This window comes from Nestor notabilis, unplaced genomic scaffold (assembly GCF_000696875.1).
Source record: "Nestor notabilis isolate BGI_N333 unplaced genomic scaffold, ASM69687v1 scaffold12698, whole genome shotgun sequence".
Classification (NCBI taxonomy): domain Eukaryota; kingdom Metazoa; phylum Chordata; class Aves; order Psittaciformes; family Psittacidae; genus Nestor; species Nestor notabilis.
This window is the reverse complement of record NW_009940628.1, coordinates 2633-25207: the sequence shown is the minus strand read 5'-3', so window position 1 is coordinate 25207 and position 22575 is coordinate 2633. Positions and strand designations below refer to the sequence as shown.

General features: G+C 36.4%; 1 protein-coding gene across 1 annotated transcript in view; it reads right to left on the bottom strand.

Annotated features, from left to right (window-relative positions):
- NUPL1 (nucleoporin like 1) overlaps window positions 1–21830 on the bottom strand; it is a 29490-nt gene extending 7660 nt beyond the window's left edge. The window contains 13 exon segments of the mRNA XM_010020455.1: window positions 5507–5708; window positions 8408–8490; window positions 10525–10643; window positions 11326–11405; window positions 12503–12677; window positions 13474–13539; window positions 13972–13996; window positions 16655–16765; window positions 17495–17629; window positions 18637–18789; window positions 20216–20251; window positions 21594–21783; window positions 21786–21830. Coding sequence (XP_010018757.1) covers window positions 5507–5708; window positions 8408–8490; window positions 10525–10643; window positions 11326–11405; window positions 12503–12677; window positions 13474–13539; window positions 13972–13996; window positions 16655–16765; window positions 17495–17629; window positions 18637–18789; window positions 20216–20251; window positions 21594–21783; window positions 21786–21830 — 1420 coding nt within the window.
- Between the last annotated feature and the right edge of the window lie 745 nt (window positions 21831–22575).

Below are 22575 nucleotides of genomic sequence, written 5' to 3'. Positions count from 1 at the left end.
CACATAATTAAAGCTGTATTACCAAAAGTTAATTTAATAAATAGGAATTTTCAAAACTACTCAAGTATTCCATCCAAATTTAAACAGAACACTAAGATAAAAAACAAGACAATGACTTTATTTTATTAAATTTATTGTTCATTTTTAAGCAAGTCAATTACACAGTAACATGACAATTCAATTCTTTTCCACACAAGTAATAACGGAGTTCTGTTAAGCTCTGCTACATAACACCATTCAATAAGGTAAACTAGTCAAACCACCTGTTTAAATAAACATTTACAAAAGGCACAGTTCTGTGTACCTTAATGAATTAGATACATTCAAAATTTCAGAGTCAGAGTTTGTCCCATAATTAAAGTTGACAGTACTTTCCCTGCATATTCACACTAAAATGCAGGACTGTCAAAACCACTTTCAGTCTGCCAAAATGAAATTTACAGCCTCATTCCTTTGTTCCTTTTCCGCCCCCCCTCTTAATTTGGGGAATAAAGAATTAACTTGCTAGCCCATTACTAACACATTTTAAAAAATTACTTCTGATAAATAATATATTTCAACAGTTTTCACAGTACAATCTTATATTTCTGTCTTTTTCAAACAGTTTTCAGTGCACTAGTTAAAAAGTTTAACCATTGAGGATAAAATACAGTGCCAAACTCTTAATCCACAGACATTCACACCTTTCCTCAAAATAGCCTTCTCCATCTTTGAACATACTTCATGTATTATATCTGTGAAAGTGATGATTTATTCAAATACTACTATCAATCCCAAATAACTTCAGTCTTTTTCCTAAATCATTATCACATTTGGGCTTAGTTTCATTCAAGATTTCTTCATACTATGAAGTTTCGTGTTACCAATATTTATCTAGAGTTTTAAAATGTAAATATTACCAGCTTTTAAAATCACTTCAGTATTTGAAGATTTAAATGGAAAATCATTTTGAATCAAGTGAAAGGCACTGTATGTTGGAAAGTAACATTTCTGCTAGGAACACAATATTCTTATGTGATCCAAGCTGAAGGACAGCTGTATTCTCCAAAGTAGTGTTAAACTAAATTTTAAGGGCAACTAAAGTTGTTAGCTTTCACTCTCTGCTTAGCAGGGAACGGTTGGGAAACCCAAACTAATTTTTCAATTTAAAAAGTATATCAGATGTTGCAATTACAAATTTTCCCATAAATTTCAAACTAAACTTGTTTACATCCAGTTTAAATACTGATACACCTACCTAGCAGCTCTTTAAAAGTAAGAAAATTGTTATCAATAAAAAGAAACAAAAAAACCTACACAAGTCAGTCATCTAACAAACTAGAAGAACCCCAGAACAGATATCCAGTTCCTTCTCAGGTGCACAGGTTTCTATCTCAGTAGGAGGCACTGTTAGTGGAAGACCTTAAAACAAAACAATACAGTCCTCCAGGCAAAGCTTTTCACCAAATGCAACATTTTTTTAGAGCCAGTAAAAAATATTACTCTAAAACACCTCAGATCACATAAAGCAGATCTTACGCTTTAGGCTAACAAGCTTTTCATTGAGCAACAGCATATGATATTTGTTGATTTTGTACCATAATGTTCTGAAGGCATCATCACTACTTACAGTTTTTGTAAGTAAACATAATTTTCAATAGCAAAAAACTAGTAATAAAGATTCTTCAACGCCAAAAGTATTAGCAAAAAAAAAAAAAAAAAGTGGCACTTCTGGCTATTATAGGTACGAGACAAATTCATTATAACAAGTATTTTAACATTTTAAAACTTGATATAGATATATTTGCCCTGTAGAGCATTTCAGTTTAATGAACAGGACCCACTACAATGAGCCCAGACAGGTCAGCCAGATTTCCTAAAGTGACAATCTGCAATTTTTTGAAATCACAGCTGGTCCTAACAGTGAACAAATTTAATGTCACAACTTAGATCTGATTCTGACACAGTAACACACTGACGAATTTTAACCAAAGTTAATATCAAATTACACAATAAAAATTAAGTGCTATGAAGATTTCAGTATCCCTTCCCACAAGCACTTCAATCTCATACTAAGTCAAAGCATAACAAAGTGTGTTAATAGCTTGATAATGCTTTGACTAACTGCACTTCACAAGTCAAGGAGAGAGTAACTAAGTTGCTGTGGAGTTACTTTTTTTAAGAGGAGGAAAGGTGAGCTTGAAGAAAAGCATTTCTTTAAGACATCTTCATCTCACCAGAAAAACATCCATTTCAGCCTCACGCATTCACAGCTCTTAATTCACCAGGCTTTAGTTTCCTTTAAAATCTTCTACTTCAGTCCCATCAATAATAATAGGTAGACTAGCCACCATCATTTTAACTTCCACACTGCTCAAGATTGCTCAGGGAAAGTGAAGGTGAGGGAGTGGTTAAAACTCTAGCTGCTACTGCGCAAAGCATGACCAGCCTCACTGCTACCAATAAAGCTGTGCTCAGAGCAAAGTGCTAAACTAGGGAGAAAGGTTGTGTGCAGGCAAGACTTAAGCATGATGATAATAAATCTAGCTTCAAAAAGCCGCACAAAAATTGTGCTCCAGTGTGCACACCACAGTCCTGGTGTCCTGATTAGCTATCCCAGGAGACCAATGGAGTGCATCTTTGCTCCCTTTCTTCCATATGGCCAGGACCCACTGACTTTATTTCAATAGAAGCCAGACATGTCTTGGCATACAGAGAGAACATAAACAGGGTGCATATCTACACCCAGGAACTGGGGAAACATTCCCTGATCCCACAGTTTTGATGTAGCTACTAAACTTTTTGACTTCTGAACACAAATTTAAAATAAATTATTTAGCTTTTTCAGAGAAAAACCAGTAACTAACTCTAACTTAATCTTACGAAAGAGACTTAACCATGTAAACATCAAATATTTTTTTTAAAAAGAGACTAATCATCCTGATCCCTCAATAACTGGAGTACCGTATATTAGATTTTAATCAAAAACTTTAAAGCCTAGATTAATTTTTTTATTTTATTCTTATCTTCAAGAACAACAACAGCAGCTCAAGTATTACACAGACATTCCCTACCCCTCATTACATACACCTCATTTCATAGTCTTTTCTCTCATAAACTCCTACCATCCTTCATCTATCCCACTCTTAAGGATCAAGATCTTGCAAAGAAATATGTGTGACTAACTTCTAGCAGATAGTTTCAGTCATAACATAATACAAGGTTAAAACATTAAAACATTTGCACTTTTGCTGCAGCAAATGGCCACCTGAAAACTCAAGAAAAGAGGAGACAGTATTTAAATAATTAAAGATTCCTGCAAAAAGTGAAAGAATAGATTCTTCTTTTCCACTAACAGTAAAACAAAAAGTGGTAGCCTTAATCTGAAGCTAAGAAGTTTCAGCTAAGTTCTTCGGAAAAAGTCAAGCACTGAAATCAGTCATTTAGGAAAGCTGTGAAATTTTCCTTTCTAGCAAGCTTTTAAGACTTTAAGGTAACTCTGAAATAGTTCGGGCCTGACTAATCCTGCTTTTGAGCTAGAGGAACAGAAATGATGACTTCAAGATCCATCTAACCCTATTTTCTAGGAGTTTTAAGTACTCTTGAAGTGCCACTCAAAACATCAATCTACCTCTACTTCTCCAGATCCTCAAGTGAGTTGCATGGAGGATAAGAGTATTCCAGCCCAATAAGTAGACTAATTGTTGTCTACTTTTGTTGGCGAGTTAATGGCTTTGTTCTATCTGCCTCACTTTTGTAGTTGGTGTAGTTTTTGGCTCTGCCAAAATAATCAACCAAAACCCTTACCCCCAAAACCAACCTACACACACTCCCATTTGCTCCTTTCACTACAAAATACCTCAAGGTACAAAGTTACCTTACTTCAGGTGTATTGGTACAGGTAAAATCTGCCTTTCCCCCTGCCCCTTCATCCCTACTTCTAAGAGAATATTCATGAAGTTATGCCAGAATTGGCATCAATTTACTGAAGTTCTCTTGAATCTGGACTAATGAAGAGGAAATTCAAACCACTCACCCCACTTCATGAAAATTACAAGTATAACTTCAAATGTGACATTCCAAATACATGACTTTCCTATAGAAATAATCCTGTAGTGACCATGGAGACTATTCAAAAAAGACAAACACAAGACAAGGGAAAATATGAAGGGAGAAGGAACTACTTTGGCAACATTAAGCTGCACAAGCCACGCTTCTATCTGTATTAAAAACCCTGAAGCATGACATTACATTATCTCATGTTTTCTGTTTAAAGTCAGACTCTTGCAGATGTCACTTCTACAAAATTTCCATAGATTAACATAGCAGCAACAGGAAGACTGTGGTCTATGACAGAAATTTATAAAACATTTCATCAAGACTTAATTTTTTTGTTGTATTAAAAATATTTTGGCATATTTGTCTTTTAAACCTATCTCCTTGCTGTTTAGAAGGGCTAGGGCAGGAAGCACATTGTATTTTCCTTTTATGGAGAAGACAAGGACAGTCTAATAATTTGTCAAACTTAGGGTGGTTGCTGCATGGTCTCTAATTAAAACCATTCAAAATATGACTGCTGCTATAAAACATGAGATGGAAAAAATGCTAATATGACTTCCAGTACACCTATGATAAAAAACATCTTAGAAAGTAGATGGTAGAATGAAGTTACCTATGATTTTCATAATTTAATGAGTATCTATGTTCAAGTAAAATCAAATGGAAATTATCTTATTTCTGTTAAATGATTAAATATCCATTCAATTCTCTACATTCAGGAATCGCTCTCTGAAAAGTGTTGGTTAGTATAACAATGTCAACTAAGGTGCCTTAATTTATCTCCTTTGCCATATGTATCCATTCTGCATTAGCAGTGGGTGATGCATTTTCTCTGTTTTGGTCTTCCTCTTACATGCATGCACAAACAGAACCACTGCTCCACTCCACTTTCTCTAATATTTATTTGCAACAGTAGAATGGCCAGCAAAAACTGCTCCAACACCATCCTGACAAAGGAGTTAGCTATAGAATAATGTCAGGCATCTGTCTTCCTACTCTAGAGATGTTTGCTCCACTATCCTTCCTGTTCTACAGCATTTTTCATTTTACAGTTCCAAAGTGCTATATAAAAATGCATTATTAATTTTACATAAGAAAAAGGTAATATGCATTTAGATATTCTCTCCTCACCATTTTGAAATAATTTACTATAACCATACAATTCTGGAAAGAGGCTATACTATGTCTATTCAGAGATGTTACTGAAGAGTGAAGACTCACATTCAAAGGGGTAAGTTAGAACAATACAGTAAATATCACTAATACAAGTAAATTCACAAGATTAAGTATCTGTTGTATAATTATTGCTAAGTCTACCCTGCATTTTTCTATTGGCTATGTATCAGTAACTTTGCTCATCACAACGTTGAGATTTTTAGTCTAACACAAAGGAAGACTTCATAGAAAATTTTACACAAATTTACTACTGTTGTAACACTAATAATCTATAACTTGAATGCACTCAGACCTGTAGCAGGCTGTTGCTGCTGAGTAAGTGTTGCAGCCATCGCAACGGCTGCTGCATTTGGTATGTTGCTGAAAGGGGTCGGTCCAGTGGTAACACGTGGCGCGCTCTGCCACTTCTTAGCTTCTGTTCGTCTTGCCTCAAACACATCCATGGCATCTCCCAGAAAGGTTTTCCTGTAGCCAAGGTATTGGTCTTTGAGCATCTGAAGGGGGTGGGGGAAGCCATTTTAGTTCAGTGTATTTGACATAAAACCTTAACTTAATAAGGAAAGAGATGCTAAGTTACTAGTAACATTTCCTTAAAAAGAAGAAGAAAAGGAAAGATAAAAACAAAAGCCCCCCCCCATCCTCAAAGGATCTAGTCAGGCCATGAGCTGGAGAGAATTGTCTTCCATCAGCTACAGCCAGAACAGCTCCTTACTTAAATTCTGCAAAGTAGTCAAGCATAACAGACCAGTATGCTGAATGGAACCAAAGTCCAAAATCTCACAGTTGATGTGAATCAGCACAATTCAATTTGTATCACTAGCTGATCAAAGAGGCAAAATACAGGCACATCACTAGCTTATAACATAAAATAAAAATAATACGCTCTTCTTCAGTGCTACCCTTTCTGTATGTAGTCTGCTTTTGCTCTCTTCACCTTCACCTGTATTTCTTTCTTAACATAAAGCTAAAGAAACTAATAGAATTCTAGAATTCCACTCGTTTCCGATGCATTTCATCAACGATGTGATGCAGTGCAAATGCAGGTAATTCTGCTTTAGACACAAGTAGCCTGAATCTGTTGTCTTGAGTCCTCCCCCCACTCCTTTCCCCACCAAAACCCACTTTATGTGGGAACACCTAGCTTGGCCTGTTCATCATGAGCCATTTCTATCTGTCACAGATTAGGGAACTGTGAATACCTCAGATAACATAAAAAGAATAAATGGCTTCAATTATTTCCACCTTCTAACAGAGAATCTTTAAATGTAATAAATTTATTAAAGCCAAAGAAGGTTCAATTGAATTTTACAGAAGTCCTCTGTTCCTAGCTAAGGATATATTTGGTTCTGAGAGGAGAAGCTTATAGTCTGAAAACTCTGACTCAGGATTTGAACAGCTGTAATCCTAATTCTATCAGCAACAGCAGGAAACACACAGAAAGAATGACTCATCACACCAGGAGTGCTGTCTTTGGAAAAAAAAAAATAAAAGACATCTGTAGAACTCTGATGAGATGTAATGCAACTCCATACTGACTGACAAATGCCATTAGACATTACAGAGCAATTCTTAAGACTAATCTATGCAGAATGATTTAATGACATTCTCTACCTGAACTGTGCCAAGCACATTCTACTCTTCACTGTCCATGGATACAGAATGTATCTACATGTTCATACATTATATGAATATATTTAACAACTAGCCTTGTGCAAAGATGCTTCAGGACGTATTTTTCTGTAACTTCAGACCTTTGAATCGAAGCATATGTGCAAACCAGAAAGCCTACTTCAGACAAAATAATGGACTGTGGTCATAGCTCTGCCTTCACAAACCATATCGCAAACATCAAATAAGGCAGACAGCAGTTTCAAAACTGCTCTCCTCTCCTATCTGATAAACTAAAATAGATGGTCAGAATGACAGATCCACGTAAGCAGTACATTAATTTCCTTATTTTTGAAGGTTTAGTAATAATTGTGTCTTTCACAATGTCAGCCTTCACGTCCAGATTAAATCTCAATTTCTCCAAAAGAAAAAAAAAAAAAATCCTCAAACCAACCCTTTTGTTTCAGGCAATAGGATACTTCTTAAGCTGAAGTAAAGTCTTTCCTATTCAATCAGGCCGAGAAGGTACTCAAGATACTATTGCTTTTACCTGCACGCTAATCCTTCATACTGAAGAGCAACAAAAAATGTATCATCACACAGACCACTGCATAAGTTGAGGCTATACTCTGATCTCAGAAGTGAAAAGCCCAGAACACATTCAGGATCCTTTTTTGTGTAATTCTGCTGAAATTATGGAGAGGCTGACATATTCTGTATCTGGTACCACGGCACAGTTAATTCAGCACCAACATCTAATGGCAGGTAGCTGTAAACCAACAACTATCCACACTGACAGAAGCAATGTGATGCAGTGCAAGCAAGTAAGTTAATTCCCAATTAATTCCCATTAAGGAAGTCACTTAGCAGAAACAATCTGAAACACTTGCACTTTTCTTCCAAGGGGTTCTGAAGATCAGTAAAAATTATAGATTGCAAAACACTGACATTTTCTCAATATGTCCAGAACTGTAAATGGGAAAGTCAAGCTAAAGTCCCAGATGAAAAAAACAAGCCTAATTAGGCCTTCTGATATATTAGCATTTTTTCCATGGTATTCTTTATCCATACATATGACTTGCCATGAAAACCACGTTGAAAAAATTAATCCAGCCAGAACACAATTTTCAGCAAAAATCTTTGATATGTCAAGAAATCTTCCATATGAATGCCTACTTTTTTGTTCCCTATTTGTGTAAGAGCAGATTTAGATCACCTTTGCTTGAGATCAAAAGGTTATTAGACAACAAAGCAAAACACGCAACCATGAGCTCAAAGACAGACATTTAAAAAATTGATCAACAATTAGAAAGGCAAACCAGTTAAATGAAAAACATTTTGTAACCTAAATGGTTACGGTCAGTTGCTATCAACCCCTATGAGTAAAAAAAATCAAATTAGACTTCAGCTGAACGGAAGTTACTTTTTCAATCAAAGCACTTCTCCAGGATAGTTCCAAAAATTTTTAAAGCAGTTAATTAACAGAAGGGAAAAATAAAAAAGGAATACCTGAATATATATGTTCAAAAAGTGACTCTTCACAGTTCTTTCACTAAATACACAGGAACACATGAAAACAACGTACCTTTACATTTTCATGTATTGATTGAAGTTGTGCAGCTAAAGCTACAAATGTTTGATAGATTTTCTGCATTGCCATAGACAAATCTGCAAGAGGCATATAAAATACTGGTAAGTGACAATCTTACTACCAGGAGAAAAGATTCTGTGCTTATACCGCAACAAGTAATCCACCCAAAACCCATACAGCACACAGCACAAAAGCAATTCCATGAGAACAAGTTCATGTCTATAAAAAAAAAGGTTACAAGCAACTGGGTGGCACAAATCACCCCAAGGGCTGCTTTTTGAAAGGGCTTCGAACTTGCTTTTCTCATTTTTATATACATGGTAATAGCTTCCTATGATTCCATCATTTTGCAAGCCTAAAAAAAAATATCATTTAACCTAACTTTGTCTAAATACATGGGACCATCTCATTGGTTTTTACATAGAACTAAGATTTTCTTGCATTCATGTGTATTTTCCACTCTTTCTGACTTAAATGTTATTTTACCAAAGAGAAAGCAGTAGAATGGAAGCTTTACTTACATTTTAAAGACATTATTAACATGCATCACATGAATTCTTATTCTAGCTCTATCCATGAGCATATCAGAAAAACACAATGGAGAGCTTCTTGCCTACATGAAGTCTTAATATTTATTATTTCCTATTTCCCAAACAGATATAAGTGTCAGACCCAGCTAATACAGAAATTTAAACGGGAGATCTCAAAGATTTTGACAAAAATGAAGAATCTGCTGACAAAAAAAGCCTTTCTGAACAGACCACTGAAACAATGTACCGAAATGGAGGACAGAAGAGTGCTGAAGGACAGAAGTGCTGAAATGTTTTTATACTGTGAAAAGATCAGCTTCTGCATTTCCTCTGAAGATGCATAAAATCTACTGAAATGCAAATAGTAGCTATCAAGTTCTTGAAGATGGCATAGGTCTACTACCAACGATTCTTGAACTGAAAGATCTGCTTCCTCATAAGGGAATTTTGCCATTATAATTTGTATTTCTTTCTGAAAAAGAAAAGCTGGGGAATAAATCTCATGCCAACTTGCAGGGTAGTGGAGGCAGTGGTATCTAGGAAGACTGGCCACTAGTTTCCAAGGAGTCTGGAGGCAATTTATTGATACTGAATACTAGACATAGTATATATACATACTGATATGAGACATAAAAACTTTCAAGACATTCTGGGTCATGGTTTCCCATATGGTAAAGGCTATATATGCAATGCAGTGTTGACTAGATCACTACATCATTTGCTGGCAGCCTGAGTGTGCTGGCACAACAGATTGAGCCTTGCCCACACAAGCAAGGAAACTTTAGATTATAGCAGAAACTGCTGAAAAACCTGTGAAGGCATCCCTCTCATACTCTGAACAGACAAGATGATCACATGGGAAGATATAGGACCCTCAGGATTCAACAGGGCTTCCATTCCGGAAGTTATGTCTGGACAGTTCTCTGGATTTTGACATAAAAGATCCACAGTCTACGTACCATCCTGTCAATATCAAGCTGTTCATTTGGCACAAAAAGACATGCACTTGAAATCACTGCTTATTACAGGACCTATACCTACAATGGCCCAAAAAATAAAGACACCTATGATCACAGGAATGGTAACCAACAAGAAGACTAAGTATTCTCTGACCAGAAAGATTCTCCCAAGATTGAACAATGTGGCATCAAACAAGACTAAATTTTCTCAGTCAGATCTGAAGGCAATACCAACAGGCTCCAAACTAAGGAAAAGTCCCCATTTTGATCTAGACCTGGCAGAGCAGACACCCACATCTGTCTGGTCAAGACAGCCCAATGCAAGACAAGAGGTGCCAGATACCAGCCTTAACAGCTAGTTGCTGAAGGGACGGAGATGGGTATAGTGGATATCAAAACAAATCAGGCTTACAAATTGCACTTCAGAAACTGGATCAATCTTAAAAAGCTCAACAATCTTTATGAATTTAGTCTTTACATTGAGCAACTGCAGAATCTATCTGAACATTTATTTCTGTACATTAAAGAAGAAAAGCCAACAATAACAAAAGCAGATTAAGTTTTTTATAGGTACAAGATTTCTTAATGTTTAGGTATGAAATACTAAAATTGAAACATTTACCTTGTGGAGTTATGTGTGAGTTATTTGCTTGAGTAGCAAGATGATTTTCCAGTTCTTCTATTTGTTGCCTGTATTGCTGCAGCTGTACTTCAAACTGTTCAACCAAGATTCTGAAGTAGCTAGATGAGTAAAGCAATAAAATCATATGATTAAGCTTTTTTTTTTTTGCCACTTTTTAAATCTGATCTGTATCAGCTGACAATTCTCATTTAAATAATTGCAACAGTTATGTTCTGACATTCTTGAAGTCCCTCTGCTAGTGGAAAGTTGAGTAGAGACTGTATTTCTCGTGTCAATGAGATAAAGAGAAATTAAATGTAGAAATAACACACTGATTCAATGAAGCATTCAGTATAAACGTTACAAGAAGCAGAAAAAACTCATATTATGAAGATCACAGAATTATAAAATGGTTTCGGTTGGAAGGACTTTTAAAGGTCATATAGTTCACCTCCCTGCAATGGGCAGGGTCATCTTCAACTATATCAGGCTGCTCAGGGTCCCATCCAACCTGATCTTTAATGTTTCCAGTGATGGGGGATCTATGTCTCCGAGCAGCCTGTTCCAGTGTTTCACCACCCCCGCCATAAAAAATTTCTTCCTTGTATCTAGTCTAAATCCACTCTCTTTCACTTTAAAACCATAACCCCTTGTCCTGTTGCTATAGGTCCCACTAAGTCTGTCCCAGGCTATCTTGTAAGCCCTTTCTTAAGTACTGAAAAGCTGCAGTAACATCTCCCCAGGTGCCCTCTTCTCCAAGTTACACTTAGTGACTATTTGTTACGAATAACAGTAACTCACTCTGCTGGGGCTGTATTTTCATGCTGGAGACCAGGAGGAGTTTTCTGTGTTCGTAAAGCTATTTCTGCATTCTTTAGCTCCTAAATAAATAGGGAAAAGTTAATAAAAGATAAGGTTCTGTATGAAGTGTTAAAAAAAACAAACACAAAAAACCACCACGCTACAACTCTACTGTTCATTCACATAAAATATTTTCTTCATACATTTAAGTTAACATTGTGATAGAATCTGACCAGAAATTCTTCAAGGATTAGACTGCCAGGAAGTTGGAGAACTGTAAATATCAACAGAAGTTTGGAGAATGAATGAACAACAGCACATAATGAAAGCATACTGAGCTCAGAAGCTGAGGAAATATTGCACTAAATTGTCAGAGATAAGATGTAATTTATGTTGTACTTCAGAAATCCTGCTACAGTTATGGAGGACTAGGAGGAGAAAAGTGATATCAAGTGCAGGGAAATAACACATCTAAAAGAAATACAACAGAAAGAATTATTTTGCCTTAAAAAAAAACCCCAAAACAATTAACTAGTTCAAAGACGTGCCTTTCTATGGAAACGACCTTTTTATTCCTGATCATTACAGCATCCCCTTTTGTTTTATACTTTCTAATAACTCTACCATTAAGAATTTCTCAGTGCCCAGTTCTGAGATTACTCTGAACTGCATCATTTACAGATATATGAGAATATCGCTAACAAGTTTTTGTTTTCACAGAAAACTGTTGGCAAGACATAATTATAGACTATTTCCTTTTGGTATCACAAGACAGAAAAAATAAACATTTTACTTTAGAATAAAATACATAACAGACAAAATAAAAAATGGTACAAAACTTAACTTGAAAAGCACTTGCATCAAAACTTGAGCTCAAACTGGTTGCATGGTTAAGATGAAGGCTGGTAGACAGAGGTGTGACTCAAGTTCACTAGATACAGACTAGTGCTAGTTAAGATATTTCACTGCTGTTGTACTTATCTGAAAATACTGACATCACAGATTTAGGTCTCTCCCAGTAACTCCAAATGGCTTAGAAGAGATTCCGTTTTTCATTTTGTTTACAACTGGTTTATTTTGGACATATGTGTTAACTTGACTGACAAAGAAGTCTAGTTATCCTACATGAAATAATCAGCATACAAACTCTACAAACAAAATTTATATTCAGTTATACCTGTGCAGTTTCCACTTTCAGCTTGTCAATATTAAGAGTGTTTCTCTGTAATCCACTAGCAACTACAGACAGAAGTTGTTTCAAAGCTTTAATGTCTTCTTGTACTTTAAGCATTGCTTTAGAGGACATTCTACTAATTTCTTCCTGAACTTGTTTTTGTTCTTTCACAAATTTCCTGGAGAAGGGAAAAAAAAAAAAGGGGTGGGGAAGAAGGAAACATAATATATTGAGCCTGAAGTACCCAAATGTTTACATCTCAGACACATTATTTAAATACTTATTATTTTTTCCAAAATCATGTACTGAACAGTAAAATTACTGTATAGCATATGCAGTATCATCTTAACTCCTATAGCGTGCCAATACTGTAAAAAAACACATCAAAACAAAAATAAAAATCCTAAACATAAATAGCAAGTGTAAAAACATGTTATGCTGAACCCTGACAAACTAAGATACATCAATTATTTTATATATATATAATATGTAGCATCTATGTAAAAGCAATTACTACTTTCAGCTCACAAATACAGTGACATACAGTCTCTTTGACTAGTCTACAACCTGCCTCCCTCCTGCCTGAGGGAAGGCTCTTCTGCAGTTCTCTCTTTTCCATACAAGATCCATGATGCACGTGCAACATGGACATAATACTATGCATGTGCAACAGGCTTAATACTCCCAGGGAGAGATGGATCAGATTCTAAGAGCATATTTGTTCAGCATGTCCATTTGCATAAATGTCTGGAAAAGCAAGACTGAAAAAACACACAGGGTAAGATTTCAGCTACTGTGTAGTCTGTTCCCAAGCTTAACCTGCCAAAAGGCCTTGGGCTAGTAAGTTATCCTATGTGCAGCCTGCAGTAGGGTGTTTTTGTCACAGAGCATTGACAGCATACAATACTTTAGCTAATCAACTATCACAAAAAAAAAAAAACCAACCAAAACCAAAAAAACACCACACTACTTACTGTAGATTTTCTACATCTTGACAGATTACTGGAGGTAGATTTTCATCCTTTAGTGCTTTGCTATCTCTACAAGAGACAATGCATGGTTAGATGATGGTTTAACACTGCCAAACATTTTTGCATGACTATTAAATATGAAAAAGTTCAAGCTGATTACAGTTTTGCACCCACTGCATGTGTGCCGCAACTAGAAGCAATTTGGATACTATGCCAGGGTCCAAGCCTGTGGTGTAAGCATTGTACACATTTGCAGAAACCATTTTTCAAACCACATGATCAGTCTATAGCAGATGCCAAACAAGATACAGGTATTGCATTTGATGGGAAAAGTGCACTGTTTAAGACAATGAACAACCATTACAAAATTGTCCATATTGCAAAAGTCGGTTATTTACATTTATGCTCTTTTCAAGATCTAAGTCGTAGAAAAGCCAACATAAGTAGTTTAGCTGGTTTTTAATGAGACATGGAATGCAAAAAAAACCATCTGACACTTACTCTGGTCTTGTGCCTGTTTTGTCACCTAGAAAATAAAAACTGTAGGTCAGAAATAAACAAAACAACCTTACTGGGATTTTAGAGAACTCATGAATACAATCTGCTAGATTTCTCTTGGTAACAGGAACAGATTTAAGCTAGCCATAAAAGAAAGTAGGTCTTAATTTACTCCCCTTTCACAGATAAGTATCTTGTCAAAAACAGTGGTTCAACAGAGGTGCTAATTTCTTGGCACAGAGTAATGCAAAACAACTTGTGTCACTATGCAAGTCACTACAAATGCATAAACTGCAGTTGCATAAGAAATCTGTTCCTGCTTATGCAACCACAACTCACTTAAACCTGCACCCACAAAACATTAAAGTGTTTAAATTCAGCAATCTGAATCTTCTCTAAAATATAAAGCTAATGAACCTTTGCCCATTGGACTTTCCTGCTGTTGCATTAAGCCCGGTAATGAATGAGGTTTTACAGAACTGAAGATATTACTGCTTACCTACAACCTACACACTCCAAACTATGCATCTGCAGATCAAGATGCCAACTCCCTCTGAGTAATAGAACAGAGCTGACACCAACATTATGTAGAGCACAGTATCTTTTGCATATTTCTAGTCACGGCCATGGGCAGTAATCACATTCCATACCGTAGCAGTCTGCTAGGAAGAGCACTCACTCAGCCCAAGAACTGGGCTTCACCTTCTTCAGCTGGATGTAGTTCACATCCTCACTTCCCTCTCAGTGCCACCAAGGCAGAAGATAGCTATGCAGCTAATGCTAGTGCCACAAACATTTTAAACTGCACAAGCTAGTGCTCCTGCCAAGAGAAGCAACTACTTTTAAAAACATCATATACTTCAATTGTCTGCAGACTCAATCACCCAGTACACGAGAGAGCCTGGAGTCTCACACCATTCCCTGTGCCTTCTGCTAAAGGGGGCAGGAGGGAACCTACACAAAATTGGAAGGAGGAAAGGCTAAACCCCAGAATTTAGGTCTCTCTTCTCCACTGATAACCTAAAAATTAGACAGAAAACTAAGTATATTCTTTGCTTTCTGTCTTTCCAGCCCCTTTTTTTTTTTTTTTTTTGCTGTACATCAGATGTGCAACCAGATTTTGCTACTTCCTGGGCAAGCACTCCAGATTTTATGGGGGTTTTATACATTCTTTTTAGCAATATGAGGAAAAAATGTATAACAGAGCCATATTTTAAAGAAATACTAGACAGTTAGTCTAGAGACTCCAGAAGGAAAAGCTTTTACAACAAGTTCCAGGAGAGAACAAAGGTGCTAGTCCCTATCCATCCTGGGATTCCTAGGGCACTTTTCTTTGGCACATCTCCTTCCCTTTCTTTAGGAAGGAAAAGAAATAAAGAAACTCAAAACCACCAGATCACCACCCTCGAACCTTAACACAGTTCCTCATATAGCAGTACAAACAATTCTACCAACAGAACTGAGTAGCAGCACACAGGTAGGGATATTTGTCAGGGCTGCTTAAGCCAGCATCATCCATTATGGGAAACACTCCTATATATGCAACGTATGGGGTATTAAGGTATTCATTTAAGTTTCCACCCTAAGAGCTGGGCAAAGCAATACTTAAGTACATTTTGAGTCTGTTGTTCTCTGGTCCTCATTTTAAGGTACTTGTATATTATGGAAGCATTGTGATATCCTAATATAGTAATGGAAATCCTGTAAGAATCTAGGAATTGGAGCTTTTTATTACTGAAATTGGGGATGATGAAACTCCAGCACCTAAAAACATCATGCAGAGAACTCTGGTTTGGACAGTCAATATGCCATCCCTTCTACAAGTATGAAGAATGCCTCCGCAACTTAGGTTACTCTGTAAAGATGGTTGCATAGAGCTTCTAGATTTCCTTCTCTTTCAACCATTGGTACACCTAGTTTAAAATCTGGCTTCTGTGCCAAGAGATTAAATTAACAGTATTGATCCCCTAGAGAAAATGCAAATTTTAGAATCAGCTTTAGCTAAGCTTACTCTGGAAGTATAAAAGCAAGATAAATTAATAACTGTACATATGTCAATGCTCAATATTCCCTTAGCTAAGTTCTTCAAAGCTACCACAGAGGTAAAGCTTCTATAACTGGTTTTAACTGGGTAGAACGCATCAAATGGAACTACACACCACCAGAAATACAGCTTTGAAGAATAACAGCTAAAACCAGGAGATTTTTATTGTGCAAGCTGTTGAAAAAAGAAACCAAGGTAAAGATCTGTTACAGTCTGAGAAACACGTTTAAAAACGAGTCCTTTTCGTATTTGCAATGCAATAGTTAAACCTAGCTCTGCTGCCCCCTCTAGTGGCTATCTGACATACCGCCGTTCAGAAATCTGCCATGGCTTTTCAGCAAACGGCCCTAAGTCTTCACTTCCAAGAGGCTAAAGGCTTTAGATCCTAGTTCTCAAGTACGATATTGGTTTATATTTATTTTACATAAATGAAGTTACATGAAATTTGTGACCAGAATGTTTTTCTACACAATCACAATATCAGGAATGAAATTAACTGAAATGCCTTAAAAGGGGCAGGGGGAAGTTTAAAGTTGTCAGCTTTAATTCCACACTCCTAATACGATGTCTTTGCTAAAGTGCTTTGATAACTTTCTGAATTAAAACTAAACAAAACAAAAAAAAGTTCTAAAACAAACTTACTCTTTTTGTCTGAAGAACTACTAAAATCAATGCCACCAAGACCTTCACTGGCAGTAGTTGAAGGAGTCGCAGTTGTACCCAGAGTCAAACCCAAAGCATTCTGCCCAAGCCCTGTAAGAAACCCAAGCAGAATTTCTGTACTTAAAATGTTGATAATTAAAACATTTTAAACTAAAAGTACATATAATCTTGTCTGTAGTTTCAGTGCCCATTTACATTTGGATTAAAAATATATGCAAATTAAACCGAGAAAACAGATTACATGAATTTCATACAACTGAACCCAAGTGTTTTATGTAATTTCCTCACATTACTAGGCAACTAATTAGACAGCTAACTTATTATCAGCATCTTAAATATCTTTTTGCTTCCTGCTCCATATAGAATTTAAGAGCAGTGTTGCCAAGACTACCACACAGCAGAACAAATTTTTCCTCAAGAGCTGAAAAAGACAGGAAGCCATGAAATGACAAGACTAATAGTTAAAAATTTTATTCAGACCAAAAGCCACCAAAATAGCTTTCAACTTCTCCAGTTTAAGGAGATACCTGTGTACCACCAGCCTCTCTCATTTATGATCAATGACAAAGATTTCCTTGCATTTTCATTTTAAAACATGTTAAGTGCAAGAAAATTTAAGAATGAGAAAGAAGCCAATGATTTCAGCTTTCATTTTTTATTGTCCATGGATAGCAACACTATTCTCAACTGTAACTATTAAAATTTACACTTTGACAGTGGTAAGATTTTATACTATTAAATCTTACATTATAAACTTAAACAATTATACATTAATGTCAATGTTTTGAGACAGAAGGAAAATACTAAAATAACATTTACCTGTTGCTGCGGTGCTTGTATTCTGGAAGAGTGAACCTCCTAAACCTGCTAAGGCTCCTCCTAAGGAAAGGCCTGTGGAGGCAGTTGTAGTTGGAGCAGTCGTACCACCCAAATTTAATGTAAAGCCAGTAGTTCCTGCAGAGAAAGCAACACAGCTTCATGCAGACACTGCATTCAAATACTTTCACAGGCAATCTGAAATAACCTAAAGGTCTGAACAGCATCTTTATCATAGCTGGATAATAAGTGTTGTTTTTATTTCCTGCAGATTTTCCAGAGAAAGCCATAGAGACTTTTGAATTACACGTTACTTTGTTCCACAATATTATAACCCCAGTAAGTCCATATTTATCTGCAACTATATAAAAATTTTGAGAGTCCTCCAGAACATGAGATAATCTAGAGCCTGGCACAGAAGATATTTTACAGCATAACAGATCTAACAAGCACTATTGACTTTTTGTATTAAAATGCTGAAATACTAATGTTTTGTTAAGCATTAAAATATTTTACATGAGACATGATATGAGAACATTTCCTTGGTAGTTTGAGTCTAAGGATAGGGAAGAATTGAGTAGAGAAAGACAATAAACATAAAGGGACAAAGTACAGAGTGCACAGAGAGCTGAGCTCAAATGCAAACTCGTAAGAGTAAGAAAAGTGAACCCTAGTCTCAATTACCATCATGCACAGTGCAGTTCAGCCATCAAATATGGTGGCAGGTGCATGCCAGTGTAAGAACTACATTGGAAAAACTTTTGTTCCCACTACTAGGTAACCGTTTCAGGCCATCTACAAAAGGTAGACATTTTCCAAACTTTTCAGCTGTGCAAGTAGGAAGCTTTCAACCTTCAGTGGGGTTAGCAATAACAAAAATAATGATTTTACGTGACAATTCAGCTCTTGCTACACTCCCAATGATTTAAGATTATATGCTGCCTATATCACATGATATACTGCCCATAAATCTATCTGTATTAGGGTACCCAAATTTAGAACTAGTGAAGTCCAATACACTTTCTCAGTGAAGTACCACAGAAATATGTAAATACTAGAAAAATATAGAGCATAGAACTGTTTGACCATTAAGTTTTATTGTTAAACAAACAAAAAAGCTCCCAAACCCCTAAACATTTTCTTACCTGCTGCAGGAGTCGATGTAAGAGCAGATGACAATGACAGGCCACCCGCTGAGGTAGAAGTAACAGGTAAAGCAAATGGCGTGGCCGAACCCGCAGGTTTGTTGAAACCTAAACTAAAGCCTGTGGTAGCTGTTGATGTGGTGGCAGGTGTACCTGAAAGAAACCCAAAACCAGTACTGGTTAGAACATCCTGTTTGAGAATGAATGCTCAATTTGCCTTCTCTTCTGAACTACTCCCATAGAACCATCATGAGAACCACAGCATGCAAGATCACTTCCATCAAGTACAGTATCCCCACAGCACTTTCAGATAAATCTCAAAGGTTTACATTAATTGCACAGGTAATTTTGCTCCAGGATTCCTAGTGATCCAATAGGTTTTAATCATGGACTGGCAACTACAAAAATCTAACAGCTATCTAAAAAATTAAATAAAAAAAACCCAAAAAAACAAAGAGCTTCCACCAAGAGCATCTGCTAGATGAACCAAATATTGGTAAACGGAGCTCTGAACAGTACTTCCCAAAATACAGCCTAAAATTTCTCCATTGGATGTGTATATAAATGAATGCACACATCCTGACAATTTGTAAACAAGAAAAATGTGAGATCTTATGCCCTCAAATTTGCATTTGAACATTTTAAAAGTAAAGCAAATAAAGTTTCCACTTCCTGATGCTTTTATGGTAAGAATACATTTTACATTCTAGAATCCATATTCCAAAGTAACAGAGGAGTGCACATATACATACACAAACCACAACAGCATGCGCAAGAAACACATACTTAGCATTCTCGGTAACAGCTGTCTGTCTGATTTGGATTACATCATTTCATTCAGCTATTGAAAAGAACTGATGCTCATCTGCATAGTACTGATTGCCACATATGATTATGCATCACACATACTGCTCTGGGTTAGCAGCTGCTCCTCCCTTTTGCCCATTTCATTTGCTTCTTTATCCAATGCTATTTTTTCCTATTTATTCATAGTATGGCCTCCCAAGTTCTTGGACTGCAGTCTGTCCTGTAGAACCACCCCCACCATTTGTGATACTCAAGCTCAGTTTCTCCTCAGACCTCAGCTGCTGGTGTTTAAGAAGAAGAAGACCAAACCCCACAACTACTCATGTATTTCTAATGACAGCTAAAGATGTATCAGAGAAACAAAAGTAAAATTCTCAAAGTTTGTTCCCAGTTCAACCCTCTTTATTCTGCTAACCAGACCTGTCTGCACAAAGTTCATTAGAGCAGGAAATTCTATATGAAGAATTCTTTGGTAACGTATTCCACTTCCCCTCTGCTGAAGGATGAAACTCATTAGGGGGACATAAATACAAAGTCTAACTTTTCACTATGACCACTATCACTGTTGTACAGGAACGGAATAATCCTTTAATAAGGAACAGGACTGTAGGGCTCCACTCTGGTCTGCAACCTTAACATCTGGGCAGCAAAGCAGACTGCAGTTAGTAATGGGGAAAAGGCTCAAATTACCACTAACTTTCTACATTACAAGAAAGATCTAGCTGATTTTTTTTCCCCCTGTATAAGATTAAAATCCAAATTAGGTTCTCACCTAGTGTCAGTCCTGTAGCAATAGTTGTTGCTGTTCCTGCTTTAAGAATAAACAGAATATGAACAGTAATTGAACAGAGCAGTTATGATAGTAAAAACCATGAAACGAAACTACGAAATAATGCAACATTATGAGACAATATGTAGATCATTATACAACCCTTTCCTGTGGTATGTTTAAAGCAAAACAATATTATCAGAGAAAACAGTATTTGTAAGCACCAGCAACAGAAATCAAAGCATAACTGACTTCAAAATCCATCATTTTTCATTATGAGAGTCTGCTAATAGTGAAGCTGATGTTAACACTGCAGTACTGCCAATTGCTTAAAATTTCAAACAAATACAGGTAAACAAAACCATGGAAAGTAGTCATTCTATCAATATTTTTTTTCAACCATATGGCAGTACATAACATTAGCATGTAAACCAGCAGATTTACAGTATAATGAAGAGGATTAAAGAGTCCAAAGACTTTGTAAAATCCCATGTCTTGGTTTAGGGTTTCTGCCCCACAGGTAATTTAAAGATATTATTTTCAACACAGTGCTATGCCATTTGTATTTTAAAAAACATATGATTAGATCATAAAAAGAATCATTGAGAGCTAAAAGAAAATTACCCCCCAATGGAGCCAAACAGTAATACAAGCTGTCAGCCTACTTTTGAATTTATTTCTAGTAGATTGATTCTTACGACTTCCCTTGTATACTCACACAAGTGCACAAGAATAAAAGACCATTTTGTCTAGTAATATTGGCGCCAAAGTAAAATTTATTAAGTCTGTGTGATGGCTGAAACAAATACCCCCAGTCAGAAAAGCTTTATTCTTTTGCACTCCAATACACCTTTATGTTCATAGGCTGAATAGGAGGCCTAATATGAATAAATTTCTTCATGCAAAAAGCTAACACTGAAATACTCAAAACACAAACCCAGAAATGTTTACTACTGCAGGATTACAAACATCACATTACAAATACTAACAATCTCACAATGTTTTTAAGTATTTTTCAGATCAAAATATACCTCAATCTTAAATCTTAATTTTGAACATCCTGCATGAAGAGTTGGATTTCTAGAAAACTTGAGGATTCAAATTATGGAACAATTTACACATAGACCCAGGCATAGTTTTCTGATAACTGCATTTGTGTTTCTGCAGCATTCATACTGCAGAGTTCTCAATGTCTGGGCTTTTAAATTGTCCAATGAAGCCTTTTTAAAAAGCCACACAAGTAACATGCTGAGCTACAGAACTACTGGGGAAAAAAAACCAAACAAAACCAACAAGCACATTATGATGACCCAGTTTTTGTGTACATGATATATTTCTTCACTGTTCAGTCAAACTTTTGCTGTATGGTATTTTTTTCTACCTGTACTGGTGCCTCCTAGTGTAAAGCCAGTGGTTGATTTTGATCCAAAAAGGCTACTCCCGAAGCCTACTGACGGAGCTGATGTAGTTGCCGTAGCAGTGGAAGAGCCCAGAGTTCCAAAATTAAGTCCTCCTGTTGAGCTATTACAAAATAAGACCATTAGCAAATATTTTTTCAAAATAAAAAAAATCCACACCCTGCCCTCCCCTTATTTCAGTTTCTTTCCCATGCCACCATTCATTTTCCCAAACCACACAAGATGCAGCTGGACAAGACAAAGTCCAAGCTCACTGCCACCAAACAGAAGAAGGTGGCGATCTAATCTCCCTCTTTCCTTCTACAGCTATGTAACTCCCACTACTCTCCTGACACCAATTCCAGCATTCATTCAAGTCCTTGCTGAGCTGATGCATCTTGCTAGACTAGTGGGAAATTTGAGATTTTCTTCATTGGGTCATCTCATTCGTTCTGCCCAATTATTCTCCCTGCACTACTGAAATGGGATAACAAGCACTAAAGGCAGCACAAGGACAACAAACACACACAAACATCTTTTCAAAGCAGGTTACAAGTTCAGTTAGGTACCTCTGACCAGAAACCTCAACCAATTTTACTTTATTTATTTCTAAAGTGATAAGCAGACACACAACCATTTACAGCAACAGTACAACTTTGTCCTACATACCACCAAATGCACAAATTCATTTTCTAACCAAAATGCTATCCTTCTGCACAGGTGCCAGCCATGGAGGACCCATGGCTACCATACTTTTTTCTGACTGTATATTTGTCAGAAAGTTACAGAAATAAACTTCCAGAGCTATTTTCATACATGCAGGGGAAGAGAGATGAAGGAGAGAATCAGAAATCAGTCATCACCAGGAAAATTTCTATTTATTTTGGGAAACTACCTATTTTAGAAGTTTCATGGCAAATAGAGAACAAGCTTTACATTTAGCAGAGAAGGCATTAAACTACTGTA